This window comes from Crotalus tigris, unplaced genomic scaffold (assembly GCF_016545835.1).
Source record: "Crotalus tigris isolate CLP2741 ecotype Arizona unplaced genomic scaffold, ASM1654583v1 scf7180000017614.5298720, whole genome shotgun sequence".
Lineage (NCBI taxonomy): Eukaryota > Metazoa > Chordata > Lepidosauria > Squamata > Viperidae > Crotalus > Crotalus tigris.
In genome coordinates, this window is record NW_024096513.1 from 4,408,825 (window position 1) to 4,423,562 (window position 14,738).

The 14,738-nt window shown below is 39.9% G+C and overlaps 1 protein-coding gene across 1 annotated transcript in view; it reads right to left on the reverse strand.

Moving 5' to 3' along the window:
* The window catches only part of NFYC (nuclear transcription factor Y subunit gamma), a 50,130-nt gene that overhangs the window by 22,235 nt on the left and 13,157 nt on the right, over nt 1-14,738 (reverse strand). The window contains exons 2-3 of the mRNA XM_039329799.1: nt 5,845-5,954; nt 1,041-1,112 (exon numbers count right to left, since the gene is read on the reverse strand). Of these exons, the coding sequence (XP_039185733.1) occupies nt 1,041-1,112; nt 5,845-5,946 (174 nt within the window). The 5' untranslated portion in view covers nt 5,947-5,954. The remainder of the gene's footprint in view (nt 1-1,040; nt 1,113-5,844; nt 5,955-14,738) is intronic.

Here is a 14,738-nt window from a genome sequence, read left to right on the forward strand (position 1 = left end):
ATTCACATATGTATGGCGTTCTGTACTGAAGCTAGCTGGAGGAACATTTGAAAACACAATTCAATCCACCAATAGCGAGCGATCTGATGTTTTCGTACGACAGATATGCAGCGATTCACTGTACGAAAAAGTCTCAAAAGTGTCCCCAAAACTTCTCGCTCCATCGCCCCCATACCGCCCCCTTTTCGTTCCTTTGCCCCCGCATCGCCCTTTTTTGCTCCATCGCCCCCTGAAAAATGAAATCGCCCCCTGGGGGGCAATATCGCCCAGGTTAAGAACCACTGATTTAAACAATGCCCATAGTTCCAGTTTTAATAGCATATAACAATAGCATATCCACTTAGCACACCACACTGCTTTTCACCTACATTGCAAAAACACATATATATGAAGAGAAAGAGAGAGAAAAAAAAGGGGGAAATAAAAAGAAAGCAGCTCAGTCCTTTCCAGAAAACAAGTGGAACACCAAACTGGAAAAGTAAAAAAATGGACAAACAACTTTAAAATGGAAACTCGCCCTCTTCAAACCAAAATATAATCCTCACTTGGTACCCCACCTATCGCCGCCACCCCGCAGCTGCCATTGCCCACCCTCATTTGCCAATATGTCTCTCTTGCCAGTATCAGCACAGCAGCCTATGCTGCATCTTAAGTTTCCGTTCAACTCCACGTCAGTCTGTGTTTAGCTTCTAATTTGAAAAGATAAGATAACCTTTATTGTCATTTTTTTTCCCTGTGGGCACAAGGGCACACATCAAAAATGAAATTTAGTTGCCCGCTCTCAAAGTGAAACACATACATGACGCACACCTAAGCATACCATGAACAACATATATATAGACCCACATCCCTCCATGTACGTATCAAATAAATATTAAATACTGTCCATCTTGAATATATAACGGAAGGAGAAAGCTTGAGGGTTTCACAAGGTTAATAAAAAGACAGCCTCCAAGGAAGCATGCAGGGAAGTCAAATAGGCTTAGAACAAATTTTAGGGGTTTATATTTTTTTAAAAAAAAAGTTGCCAGAAATTTTACCTTCACGTCTTCATCTAATTTCATGATCTTCTTAATGCGTGCCAATGGGAGCTCCTGAACTCTGAAGTCTTTCTGCAGAGAGTAACATAAGAGAAATCTGACATTATTCCCCCAAACCCGCAATCGGTAAAGGATGAGGCAGCTATCCAACTGTTATGGTGCAGGATCTTGCACAAATCTTCCCTAGATATGACGAAGTCTCATGTGTTGCTGCTGTTCCTAATCTTTTTCATTAGTGATCCATTGTTACAAGTAGACCTCAGGACTGTGAAGAACAGCATGATTTGCTGCAACACCATCAAACTCTCCAGAGACGCTTGGGTAAATATACAACCAGATAGATTGGCAATGGTTTCCATGGAAGTTCAACCCAAAGTCTGTTTTGCATTGAAATCTATTAAAATGTACATTGGCCACCATCCAATTAAACAAACTTCTCTTGACAATTCTTTGTCATTCTTTTCCCAAATTAGGTAAACTCCATTAACCTTCAAGTCTCTGTATCAGCTCAGGAACCTTCACGTCTCACAGACAGATCTGTGCCCTTAAAATTTCAATCTTTCTCTCTTCCCAGAACGAAAATATGCAGCATAACCCAAGGTCTGATACCACAGAGTCAACCGTGCTTGAAGAAATAACATGCTGCCCACTTTTCCCTAAACGTTAGAAGAAGAAAAAAAACCATTCCAAAAGTCTGTGGGGAAATATTGGGCACACAGAAAAAGCAACTGCTTTTTTGTTGATAATTACCAAGGTAATTGGCATGCGGCTATCCCGTTCCTTCCGACTGTGGCAACTCAAAATGCGGAAACCTCAGTTAAGTAGCATAAATAGATCAGAGTCAAAATACAAATACAGTTCAGTTCCCTCTTTAAACCATTCCCTGGATAGCTGAAGTGAGGGATATAACATGATCGGAGGGATATTTGCCACTTGAAGCTCAGCTTAGGTTCAGCTTTTCCTGTTCTTTTGGCAGGAGGAAAGATGAAAAGCAAGATGAAAAGCAAGAGGGGATTAAAAGCCGGTCTTCCCATCTTGTATTTGTAGCCACTCTTGTCCTTCACCTCTAGCGGTGAAAATATACAAGAGTGCCACAGAAGGAAGAACTTGGTTCTTTATCATCTCCATTTTTAATGAGGACCACTTCCGTAAAAATTAATAGGTAGGGAAGATCATATTAGCGTGTTGGGCATTTTAAAGAGACATAGAAAACTCAAGCTATGAGGTAGGCTTTAAAAAAAAAAACTATCTAGAGCCTTGATCCAGTCCTAGAAATTAAAAGGGCTGTTTTAATAATATCAACTATTTGCATTTCCTTGTTCTTTTGTACTGGCTGGATGGAGTCACTGAAGCAGCAGGCGTGAGCTTAAATGGACTCCAGAAGATGGTAGAGAACAAGAAGGCCGGGAGGAACGTGGTCCATGGGGTCGTGATGGGTCGGACACGACTTCGCAACTAACAACAACAAAAAGAGTTGTTGTACTTCCCAAAGTTTCCAATTCACTTGGAGAAAAAAGGTCATAAAGGCTATGGTCTGCAGGAAAACAAATGTGGCAGAACCTTCTCCAGTACGGGAGATGGAGAATCCACCAATGGGTTTTCTCTATCTGCACCTGAGCGGAGCACTCTGCTTGGGCTCTGAAATCAGAGATGGGTGAAGTTCTTTGCTCCACTAGCAGAAACAAACGACAATTACAACAACAACAACAAAACCCCACCAGGCTACAAATAACACCATCCTGTGGCAGCAACTCCCTCAAGCTCCTATTATGCAAATTCTGGTTACTGCTAATCCAGGGTAGAACACCGATGAAGTAATCAAACCAAATCTGGTGGCTCCATGCTGTTGGGACATTTAAGCAGGGATTCTTCTGTTCAGAACAGTCTCTCTCAAACAGAGAACTTCTCAGATATATGGACCAACTCAACTCCTCAGCAACAGCTATGGTGACGGAAAACTTTGGGAGTGGAAGCCCACCTGTCTTGTCTGGTGAATGCTTGAGCTAAAAATGTTGACTTGAAAGAAGAATTACAAGATTCCCCCCCCCCCCCAAGATAGATGCCTGCGACCTTCAGGATGCTCCTTCCATTTTTATGAAGACATTGCCAAGTGAGAGGAAGCAGGGAAACTGCTATATGGTCTCAGCCAAGAAACCTCCCTCATGCAGGGGTTTCTAGGGAAGACAAGTCAGTCTGCAAGAGAACACTAAAACAAGACCAAGTAGGAAATGACTGGTCTAAGAAATACAAGGTGTTCCCTTATTCTCAAAGCGGCAGCAGCCTGCGAGCACTGGCCAAGAATGCCTGTCTCATTCAGATAAGGTATTCCTCTAAGTCAGTGTTTCCCAAACTTGACAATTTTAAGGCATGTGGACTTCAACTCCCAGAATTCCACAGCCAGCAACGCTGGCTGTGGAATTCTGGGAGTTGAAGTCCACATGCCTTAAAATTGTCAAGTTTGGGAAACACTGCTCTAAGTACACCTCTCTTAGATGGATTACACACAGCTCCAGAATGAACACCAAGGTCACTGCAAATGAAAGGAAACCTGAACCTCTGTACTCTGGCTGATCACTTGGCACACAGCTACAGCAGAAGACAGGATTATAAACATACACACACATACACAAAATCTAAATTCAAGACATCATTTCAGAAGTTTTTCCCCCTTTTTGAGATAAATATCTTTTTTCCATAGTGCTAAGCAGAAAAGTTACGGCTCGGTTTTCAAGATGGTACTTAATCAAGTGTAGTGCATTGTTTCATACATAAAAATTGCCCAAAGTTTTAAAAGCTGTCCTTCCCTGAAAGCTTGTAGAATAAAACTCTTGAAATCTCAAACAGCTGAAATCTCAAAGCTTCCATGTGGTAAACTTCTGGGAACCAAGCGATCAGAGTAATTAATTCTACTTTGCATGTTCTCTACTGGGCTCCAAGCGTCACATGAAAATGCAAAAGCTTTTTTGATAGCATGCTAGTTTTGTGCCCGGTTCTGAGATGTAATATTTCATATAGTTTTTTAAACCTAGCAGCTTTTACCTGGAAAGGGGGGGGAAATGATGTTTAATTAAATTGGACTACATTTAATGATGTGGAGATGCAATTCTCTTAGAAAATCTTCTTAAGAGTTTCCACACTGAAAAGTTCCAGTTGCTTATTTTTAGCCTCATGCAAGCATTTTAAATAAAGCTTGACAAAACCAGTAGTGCTTTGCGGAGGAGGATTTAATAGATATTATTTAGTTCTCTTCCTTGCAATTAGATGCTAGCTTGGCTTTTCTTGTCTTTTTTCCTCCAAAGAGCTCAATATTCAAGCCCTGGGACGGAAACCCGCAGAACCATGCAGAAAGTCCCATCCTACATAAATCTGTCAACAGCACAGAGAATAATGATCCAATCAACTTGGAACAGAGATAGTAGTCCTTGATTTACAAGAACCAGAATCTCAGTGGTTGAATGGAGCGGTCATTAATGAGATGTCCACATGGCTGTTTCATTCAATGACTGCAATCTCAGCTCTCCTAGTTGTGGTTGTTAAGCAACCACACAGGTCATTGGGTGAATGGAGCAGGACACTTGGCATAACCTATTTACACTATAAGTGTAAATAGGTCGCCAAGCACCCAAATCATAATCATGTCACTGCAGGTGGGGGGATTTTAATGGTGGTTGAAAGTAATTTACGAATTGTAAAACATCCTTTCTGAGCCAACATATGGTTTCAGCCATCATAACCGTCTAATGGTTGTTAAATGACTGGTTGTCAGTTTGGGATTACCCGTATAAAAGATCCCTAATAAAACACGACAAGGACTTACCTCGTTCCCAATCCAGTTTTCAACAGAAGTCTTTACAAAGGCCCCATAGTTAGCTGTCTTTCCCCACCGTTATCCTTTAACATCTAACACTCAAAGTCACACTGCCTCTGGACATAAGAATTCCACTTAGTTGTTCCAGTTAACAGCTAATCCACATATATTCTCCAGGACAGTCTGCTCCAATCTGGGACTCTAAATATGGTTGGGGCGGCAACTTGGCAACTTTATAAAGAACATATAAAATTTGTGTGAATATTAACGTATACAATACCAGCTAAAAAAAATTTTTTTTGAAGAAATGTATGGTTTAGTGAAGTTTAATAACAAATATATATCTCAGGATGAAATGGGACTAGAGTTTTCAAAATGTGTTCCATTCTACAATGAATTAATTTCTAGTATTATTGGGCTTTGTAACATTGTAGCAAGGAACCAGTTTGCTTATTGCATTTCCAGTATTTCACGGAAAAGGAATTGCTTATTTCAACAATCCTGATTGGAATAATGCGCCAGCAGTAAATATTTTATACTACTAAGCTTAATATTTGAGGTAGATATTTTTTTGTATTGAAATCCCCATTGTTCCATCTTTATGATTATATATGTAGCTTTCAGTTGAAGATACTAGAGTCCTGACAGGAAGACTTTTATAGGGTTCAAATACCTCTAATTAAAATATAACTACCAGTCCTTCTTAGGAGTACCTAGAGAATATATTCCGTGTAGAAAGAGGTAGCTGATAAACATTTTTCTCTTGTTGCAAAATCAGAAAAGGGTGATTTTTTTTTCTCACTCTAGTTGCTCTAGTAACTAGCAACCCATGGAGGAGATTGTTAAGGTTTGAAGTTTTACAGTCATTAACATTGTAAAAAGTCTGAGCCTTCTCTCTCCTTCAAAAGCACAACATGAAAAATGCTTATGGACATAGCTAGTAAGAGGTCTACAAACAATTTCTCTGTGGGATGGTATGAAAAAAAAATATCTTACCACTGTTAGGTTTCGAATCTCGTCCATGACCCGAGGCCAGAAAGACTGAAGACATTGCTGGGCATCGCTGTTGCCTCCTGCAAAACCCCCATCCGTGGACATTATGGTAACTGGAAAGAAACCAAGTAATATATTAAATGTAAGCAGGTGTAGATAAAGTTTGGGAGTGTATATGTTAAAACAGGGGTAGGCAACCTTGGCTCTTTTATGACTCGTGGACTTCAACTCCCAGAATTCCTGAGCCAGCTTGGCTCAGCTTGGAAACCTCTCCCTTTCCCCCCAGCATGGCTGGCTTAGGAATTCTGGGAGTTGAAGTCCACGAGTCATGAGGGGGGCAAAGTTTTCCCCATGCTGGCTCAGGAATTCTGGGAGTTGAAGTCCTCGAGTCATAAAAGAGCCAAGGTTGCCTACCCCTGTGTTAAAAGTTATACATGGCGAGTTGTAAAGTAAAATAAAGATGTTCCATAAAACTTCCGAAGCAAAAACCTGGAGGGGATCTTCCTCAAATCCCTCTCAAGAACATAGATTTTATTCCAAACCTTGGAACAAAGCAATTGTTTGGGACAAGGATTTTGTAAGGTCTGATTATATTCCTATTCCCTATTCTACTTGGTATTCTTTAAGACATATTTTCTCTACGTGATCAATCCAGGAAGTAACTTTTCTCTTAGAATTTTTTTTTACTGTTTTATAGATATACTTCCTGATGTTCCTTTTTCTTGCACAAGGCGATGAAGATCCTTCTCTACCAAGCATTTCTCTTTACCATAATCTATCAAGGAACTTCTTCCTCCACTGATTTAATTCAGATACTTTTATTAGTTTAAAGACGAGGTTAAACTTATTTCATATGAGGATGTTATCCTCAGCTAAGCACAGCAGGACTCCTTCAGATAATCTGTTTGCCTAACTTCTAAGTTCACCTGTACTGACTTGTTATGTGTGTGCATATGTGTGTGTGTGTGTGTATGTTACATCATCATGCATTTTGAATATTACTGTTTGAAGCATTAGTTCTGACTGCAAATTAATTTCTTTCTATAATGCTCTGGGCAACTCATTATGACATCTGTTTCCAAGATTGTATAGCTCCTCCACAGAACAATAGTAGGCATGAAATCCTGGGAAAAGGTATGGTTTTTAAAATGTGTATTCAAAAAGGCAATTTCTTGGGAGTCAAATCTAAAGTTCTGTACAACCCTGCTATGGAAACACAAGGACATAGAAGAAAGGATCCTAAATCTCAATGTTTTGCTTTGGTGTGCAGTCTTTTATCTTATTACCAATAAACTGAAGTTATCTTTCGAGTATTAAATTCTGAACAATCTAAAAGAAAACATAAAAAAATTAATTAAAGACTGTGGTTGGTCCGTGATTCTTCTCTTTTCCCTTCTTTTTTCCTTTTTCAGCTTTTCCTGATATGAATAATTTATTTTTATTTATGTATTCAATTTATATCCTACATTTCTACTCATAGCAGCAGGTGTTCCATTCTACATTTCTCGATATTTGGTGCAGGTTAAAGTGAACGTTCCAAAACAGAGATATATTTTGGCTATTGAACCTCAGAGGATATAAATATATCCAGATTCAGAGGATACTTGTAACTTCCCTGTAAGGGTCTGGGCTTGACTTTTTCCATTCAGAAGCCCCATCAAATGGAAATGCATTCTAAATCCACCAAGCTAATTCCTTTGAGAGCAATTATAAACATTCTTAGCATGGATTTTTTTTTGGGGGGGGGAGAGGAGAAAGAGTAAGAGCCTTATAGCCTTCATTTTTCTTTAGGAACCATATTAGCAGCAATTAGGATAGAGGGATTCCCAAATAAATCCAGCTTTTATTATGGGAAAACCTTCTGCCAAATGTAGCAGCTTCAGAAGCAAACATACATACAAAGAGTTCTCCAAGTGCACATTGTATGAACTGTTGAAAGCAGTTTGATTGTAGCAGCATACACATCTAATAAAGGATGTGGACTGATATTAATCCAGGAAGCAGGCTGAAAGCTGTAGCACACATAGCTAACCTTTGAGGAGAAAGGGTCATCAGTTAACACTGTTGATGTTACCTAGTTTGGTAATGAAACGTCTGCAAGAAAACCAAGCTCAGAGAGCACCAAGGACTCCAAAAATCGGTACTATTTTGGACTGGTTTTATTTGATCCTCTCCATAACAACACAACGAATACTCTATCTAGCTGGATTCACAAAATATACTATAACCCAAACTTGTTTAACAAAACACAATGGTTTGTTTATCGTGTAGTGGCATAGGAAACGTTGTTACATTTATTGCTTGCTTTTGTTCAGGAACTCACTGCAAAATATATGGGTGGATGTTCTTCCCCGTTTCCTCCTGTGAAATAGGGTAGGTGAATGAGTGTGAACGGCCCTAAATTGCGTAATTGCCTAAGAACTGGACACCTAAGCCAGTAAACCACAATATTTATTTATTAAAGTGGTATAGCTGTCCATCTCACCACTAGTGAGTCAGCAAGCAAATAACAAATGGATAAAAACCACAGCTATATAAACAACAGACGTAAAAATATGAGACATAGCATACACCATACCATCACTTAAGGTGATTGCCTCATTCATATCACACGCTAAAATAATGGTGGTGCTTCCCCCAAGAACCAAAAACTAGCAAACCATATTTTACCATAATCATTGCAGAGTAAATTTAATCTGATAAAGATTATAACTTTCCCATATTACTGTAGCTCCAAATTTAACCATGAAAGGACATCTGCTAACATACAAGGTGAGTAGAACCTAAGAGTTGTTCACTCAACAAACATGTCAGCTCATCATCCATTACTGATCTGGATTTTTAAAAGAAACATGACAATTTGCTTTCCAAAAAAATGCAGAATGCTGACCTTGCTTTGTAGCCATACAGAAAATATTGTCGAAGGACTACTTTGTCCTCACCAATGATATTCTAGTTTGGATGGACGGGGGGGGGGGGGAAATAACAAGCTATCTACCTCAACGAAGGAATATTTGTGACCAACGCTTCCTTGACAGTGAGCTCTTCCAATGTACCACAACTGAAGAGTCAAAAGGCACAGCTGAAAGTGCAATGGAAAAAAATCTGAAACGCATCATCTTTGCAAGTAATCCTAGAGTCGTGGGTATTTTCCTCTGAAGATAGAATGGAATGGAATAGAGCTGAAAGGGATCTTGGAGGTCATCTAGTCCAACCCCGTTCAGGCAGGAAACCTTATACCATTTCGGACAAATAGCTGTCCGGTCTCTTCTTTAAAACCTCCAGTGATGGAGCACCCACCATTTCTGAAGGCAAGCTGTTCCACTGGATAATTGTCCTCATTGTTTTGCTTCTCGTTCAAGAAGCCTCATCGGTTCTGGCAGGATAGTGGGGGCGATGGAAGATAGATCATGCCATCCCCCTACCACCATTAAGCAATGAAGCTTCTTAGATGAGAAGTGAAACACCTTCAAGGAAAAACAAAGAAAGTCCAGTTGCCTTTTGAGAAAGCACCTTTGAGATAACCATGACCTGGATGACTGAGAATCTCCATAAACAGATAACACCCTTTTTCTCTGACATGCTAGGATGCTGGTTAGGGTTGCTATACAGTTTATGATTAGAGCAACATAAGAGTTTTTAATAACACCTGGACTTTCTGTGGGAACTAGGCCCCCATAGGAAGGATGGGCTAGAAAAGGAGAAGAAAACATCAAATTATTTAAAAAGAACATTTGCAGAACTCAGAATTCTTTTTAAGAGCAAAACTGAAAGTCTGCTTCTATACAGAAACAGTCTGGATCAAAGTGATTATTTGCTTCTAAAAGAAGACAAAAACAAGGTTCAGCCAATGAAATTTAAATCTGATAACTGTTCTCTTCAAAAATAACACTAAAGGTGCTTTTAGAAATGACTGTGTTAACCATATCATTCAGAGTTTGCATAGAAGAGTGAGAGAAATGAAAGACTGCTTTATTTTAAAGTTTGAATGCCTACAATCTTTTTATGCAGTGGTGTAATGGGAAATGGCTTAAGGCCAAGAACAATTCTAACATAAGTGGATATGATTCCCACTGACTTATGATCCATTGTGTGTGGTGGATTTTATTTTGGCCTGCTCTCCCTCCACCTCCTGCCACACACCCACCCACAATATAAGACTATTGTTTGGAACAAAATTGTCCAGAACCAATTACTGCATGAATTTTGAGTCATGCGGTGTAAAACAAAAAAATACTTCTAAATCATCTTATGGGAGAATTAATAGCAGTTGGGTTGCTTATATGCATTAATGAACAACAATTATCCTCATACTTAACTTTTTTTAAAAAAATTATCTACAGTTAGTTAAATTTTCTAAGTGTCCAGGTTAAAGAAGTTTTGATGAATATTCTTTAATATGCAAAGCATCATGGCTTGCAGAAACAGGAATGCTGTTGAGGATTTCTGGAGAATAAATACACAAAATGTAGCCAAGTCTTTCAAAGATATGTTTAGTTGACAACTGTGATACAGGAAGCAAAGAAAGATAATGTATATCTGTATTTTTTACACTGTAGAACAGTGTTTCTCAACCTTGACAATTTTAAGGCATGTGGACTTCAACTCCCAGAATTCAATTCTGGGAGTTGAAGTCTACATGCCTTAAAATTGTCAAGGTTGAGAAACACTGCTGTAGAAGGCATGAGAAATAAGCCAACTCACAACAGAAGTCCCCAACCTTTTGGTCACCAGGGACCAGTTACGTGGAGAGAGGTTCGTCTACGGACTGGAGAGTGCGTGGTTTCGTGTGCTGCCTGTGTGCTGCCTGCATCCCGCAGGTAGGGCTTTTGCTTGTTTGTGTGGACCGGTTGCTGGCATGCCACAGCCCGGTACTCGTCCACGGACCCCTGCTCTAGCTGCTAAAGTTAATTAGGCCCAGATGCAATGAAAAGACTTTGTAAATCGTCATAAGGGAGGACAGGCCGGGTTTTTTGATTAATTGAAAGCCCTTTAAAATATCTCCCTACCTTCCTTCTGCAGTAATGTGCTAGAGCAGTGTTTCTCAACCTTGACAATTTTAAGGCATGTGGATTTCAACTCCCAGAATTCCACAGCCAGCATTTCTGGCTGTGGAATTCTGGGAGTTGAAGTCCACATGCCTTAAAATTGGCAAGGTTGAGAAACACTATGCTAGAGTTTCATAGCAATTGCACATGGATTCATCAGCATAAGCTAAATTGGAAGTGATTCTAATGAAGCCAGAGGAAATCCACTAATTTAAAGATTCTTCTTCTGCACTCCACCGTTAAATTCACCGAGGGATTTACATTTTTTCGTTAGAGCCTATTTGCAGTATTAACCTGCGGGATGCTTGAGAGCATCAGACTGAAATGAGCACCCATTTATTTCCTATGTCAAAATGTCCAATATGGATTTTGTAGCGCGAACCTATCCATCAAATCTGCTTTGACCTGGCAGGAGTTGGTTATATAACCAAACTTCCTATATTAGCTATTAACATAGAATTTTCTTCTCCCAAGCAGCAAAGCAATTGCCTTAAAGGACAAAATTAGGCTACAATGTCTCACTAACAGTAATTCTGCCCTTTGTCAAACCTATTTTGCACCTTAATTTGGTTAATTCAAATACTATGCTTACATAGAAAGCAAAAAATAAGACAAAATATAATTGTATTACTTAGACCAGCAACCCCCAATCTTTTGGGGCATCAAAGACCGGTTCCTTGAAGAGAGTTTTTTTTCCAGAGGGGGGCATGGTTTCACATGCTGTCTGCATTTCACAGATGGGGCTTTGCTTGTTTGCGCAGCCCAGCGCCAATCCACGGACCTGGGGTTGGGGACCCCCTGACTTAGACCTACACAACCATCCATTCAGAAAGACTCCATATCTCAATTGTCATTGCTTTTCCACAGGATACATATCACATCACTGAAATGTACAGGGCACTTCTCCCAAACACTGATATGATTTGTATAGGTGTGGTAGGAAAGGATTCTAAAATAATAGCCTATGGGCAGCAAGTATTCTCAAGTAAGAAACAAGGTTCGAGAAAGAGTTTGTTTCTGGTTTATTATTCTGCCCCTTAGTCACTAGTCTTTTATCCAAGGAGTAGTGCAGTTAAAGGCTACATTTCTTAGCAGGCATGCCTTAAAGTAAGTTCTTAAGCCACTAGAACATTGATGGCGAACCTATGGCATGCGTGCCAGAGGCGGCACACACAGCCCTCTCTGTGGGCACGTGCGCCGTCGCCCCAGCCCTGCCCCCCCTGCGGCCCCCACCTCACCAGCAGCCCCCCCCCAAGAGTCGCCCTGAGTGCAGCCCACACGGAACAGCGCAGCCAAGGACATGGTAGCCGGGCAGCTGGGACAAGACTCCGCCCTCGTGCGCCATTGTGCGCAGTTGATTCTGCAGGGCGCAGGCAGAGGGTGTGGTTGCCATAGCGCTGCTGGGCCGCCTGGGCAATCTATGGCAGGCTGTGGAGGTGGTGGATGGCCCTGCAGGCAGGTGGGGCAGGGGGATGGGGTGGGCTGGGGGCGAGGTGGGGGTGGAGCAGGCAAGGTGGAGGTGAAACAGTTGCTAAATGAGGACTACCTGTAATTGAAAGATCATCCACAACCTTATCGGTCACCTTACTAATATAATCAGACGCTTTCTTCCACAAAACTTTGTTTCTGGGCAACAAGATTAAATTATCTGAGTTCTCATGGTCGCACAGAGAAGTTGAAGAATCTGCGTTAGGAACAAGAGCCAGAATAAACTCCGATAGGCACAACCTATTAATGCAGCACATCAAGAACGTGGGTACCTACGAGAACGTCTACTCATCGACTTTGTTCTCAGCACATCTATTTTTAATCTCAGAACCTTTACTAGTTTGTTGTATGGCTGTAATAATAGCCACTGCTGATTTAACTTACCCCTGTCAAGGCCTACCCACATATGTTTGTGGTGAAATATATGATGAGTAAGTACCTTCCAGCATTTGACAATTCTTGTCAACGAGAATTATCATTTCTCCCCAGTTGTCAGATCAGTATCAGAATTATTAAATAACATTGAATAAATACATCTGTGGCTCATCAGAAAGTCTCTTTTTTTTGCTAGCTTGTCCTCACTAAGTGTTCACAATCTATGTATTTTAATTAAGGCAGAATGCGCAGAATATGATTTGTAGCACACAAAATTAAACAAAATTGAATATCGGAGCCCTACATAACACTTTCCCACTATTAAAGTTTTTTTTCCAGGGGACAAGGGAACAATAGAGCTATACACCAGATAAGGCCAGCAAGCAACCATGTTCCAGAAGGAAGGGGGTCAGTTGCAGGCCAAAGAAGAAATGACCTTTCCATCATGGCCCACCTCAATCACCAGTCGTTTGGAAAATGCTTCACTTACTGGTTTTAAAAAGTAATGTATTAAGAGAGGAGTAAAACACATTGGCATTGCTATTTCCATCAATTATTGTGCTTGCCTTTAAACCAAGCAGTTCAAGGGCATATTTAAAAATGGTACTTTAAAAGTTAAACATTTACTCTGGCTGATTTTGTTAAAGGCGTCACTAGGTTACATTAGATTTTCGTACTTTGCAAGTTTTCCTCGGGGAGCAAGTTACTTTCCAAGTGCAGAATCAGTGCAGAAAAAGAAGTCAGTGTTAACCACTGTACTTCAGAGCCACGATTAAAGGCAGCTTCAAGAAGACAGAGACAGCGTAACACAGATCACACCTTTTCAGATTCTATGGTGAAGGCTCTGACATTTATTTATTTAGGTGTTTGTTATTTTTATAAATAACACAAGGAAACAAACATACCTACTCCTTCTTCCTCTTATTTTTCCAACAATCAGCCTGTGAGGTGAGCTGGGCTGAGAATGAGTGACTGGCCCAAAGTCACCCAGCCAATAATTGTATTATCAATTAAAGTGATATAATTCTGACATACTGTAAACTTCAGTCTCCAGAAACCGTCCCTCGTTCAATCTTTACTTTACCTTTTGTGATGCTAAAGGATATTTAGTTTTGAAGATGCTACAAAACTTTTAAAAGCAGTCCCTTTGGATGCTTAAAAATGCAGAAGGGCACAATATATACTTTTCAACATTGTAAAATTTAAAATGAAGAATGGCCACTTTTCCAAATATGGGACAAATCACAAGCCCGTGGCAGAGCATGAAAGTAGAAATCCTTATTATTTCATAATAAGTTTAAGAAAGAATATCGTAAAAACGATCCATTATGAAACACTGCCATCCTTTCGGGAAACACAGACAGGGAGAATGTTCTAATTTTTCCCATAGTCTAAATTACAATTGCGAGGAATCTTGGCAACCGACGTTTATAAACCTCATTTATTAATGTGTAATCAGAATTCACAGGATCGTGATTGAAACGAGGATAAAGACTTATATCTACCTTCCCAAATTGAACACCATGAAAATGCACTCCCAGGGTAATAATTCTACACACAGATGAGAGGGAATATTGCAGTGAACTTTGGAACAGGAAGAAGTCCAGCACAATATATCATTTTGTGATAATTTTTTTGCCTTTTCCCTTCTGAGTTTTCTCACAGATTTCTGCACAAAATAATTTAGTGGATCTACAAAACACAGCAAGCTTGTGAACTGCTATTTTGCCTATCACATTCTTGAGTTATTAGCTAGGCAGTTAATTCATACTATTTCCAAGTGCAAAGTTATCATCCTTAAGCTCTTTCCTTGTTTATGCATTGATCAAATTTATATAGCCCATCTCACCAAAAGTGACTCTGGGTGGCTTACTATGATGCAGTTGTAATATACCTTTTTTACTGTATGCCAGTCAAAGAAGAGACAGTTCACAGAACTATTAGGAAGCCAGTTGTATACATTTTGTAAAGCTATCCTTGTTCTCT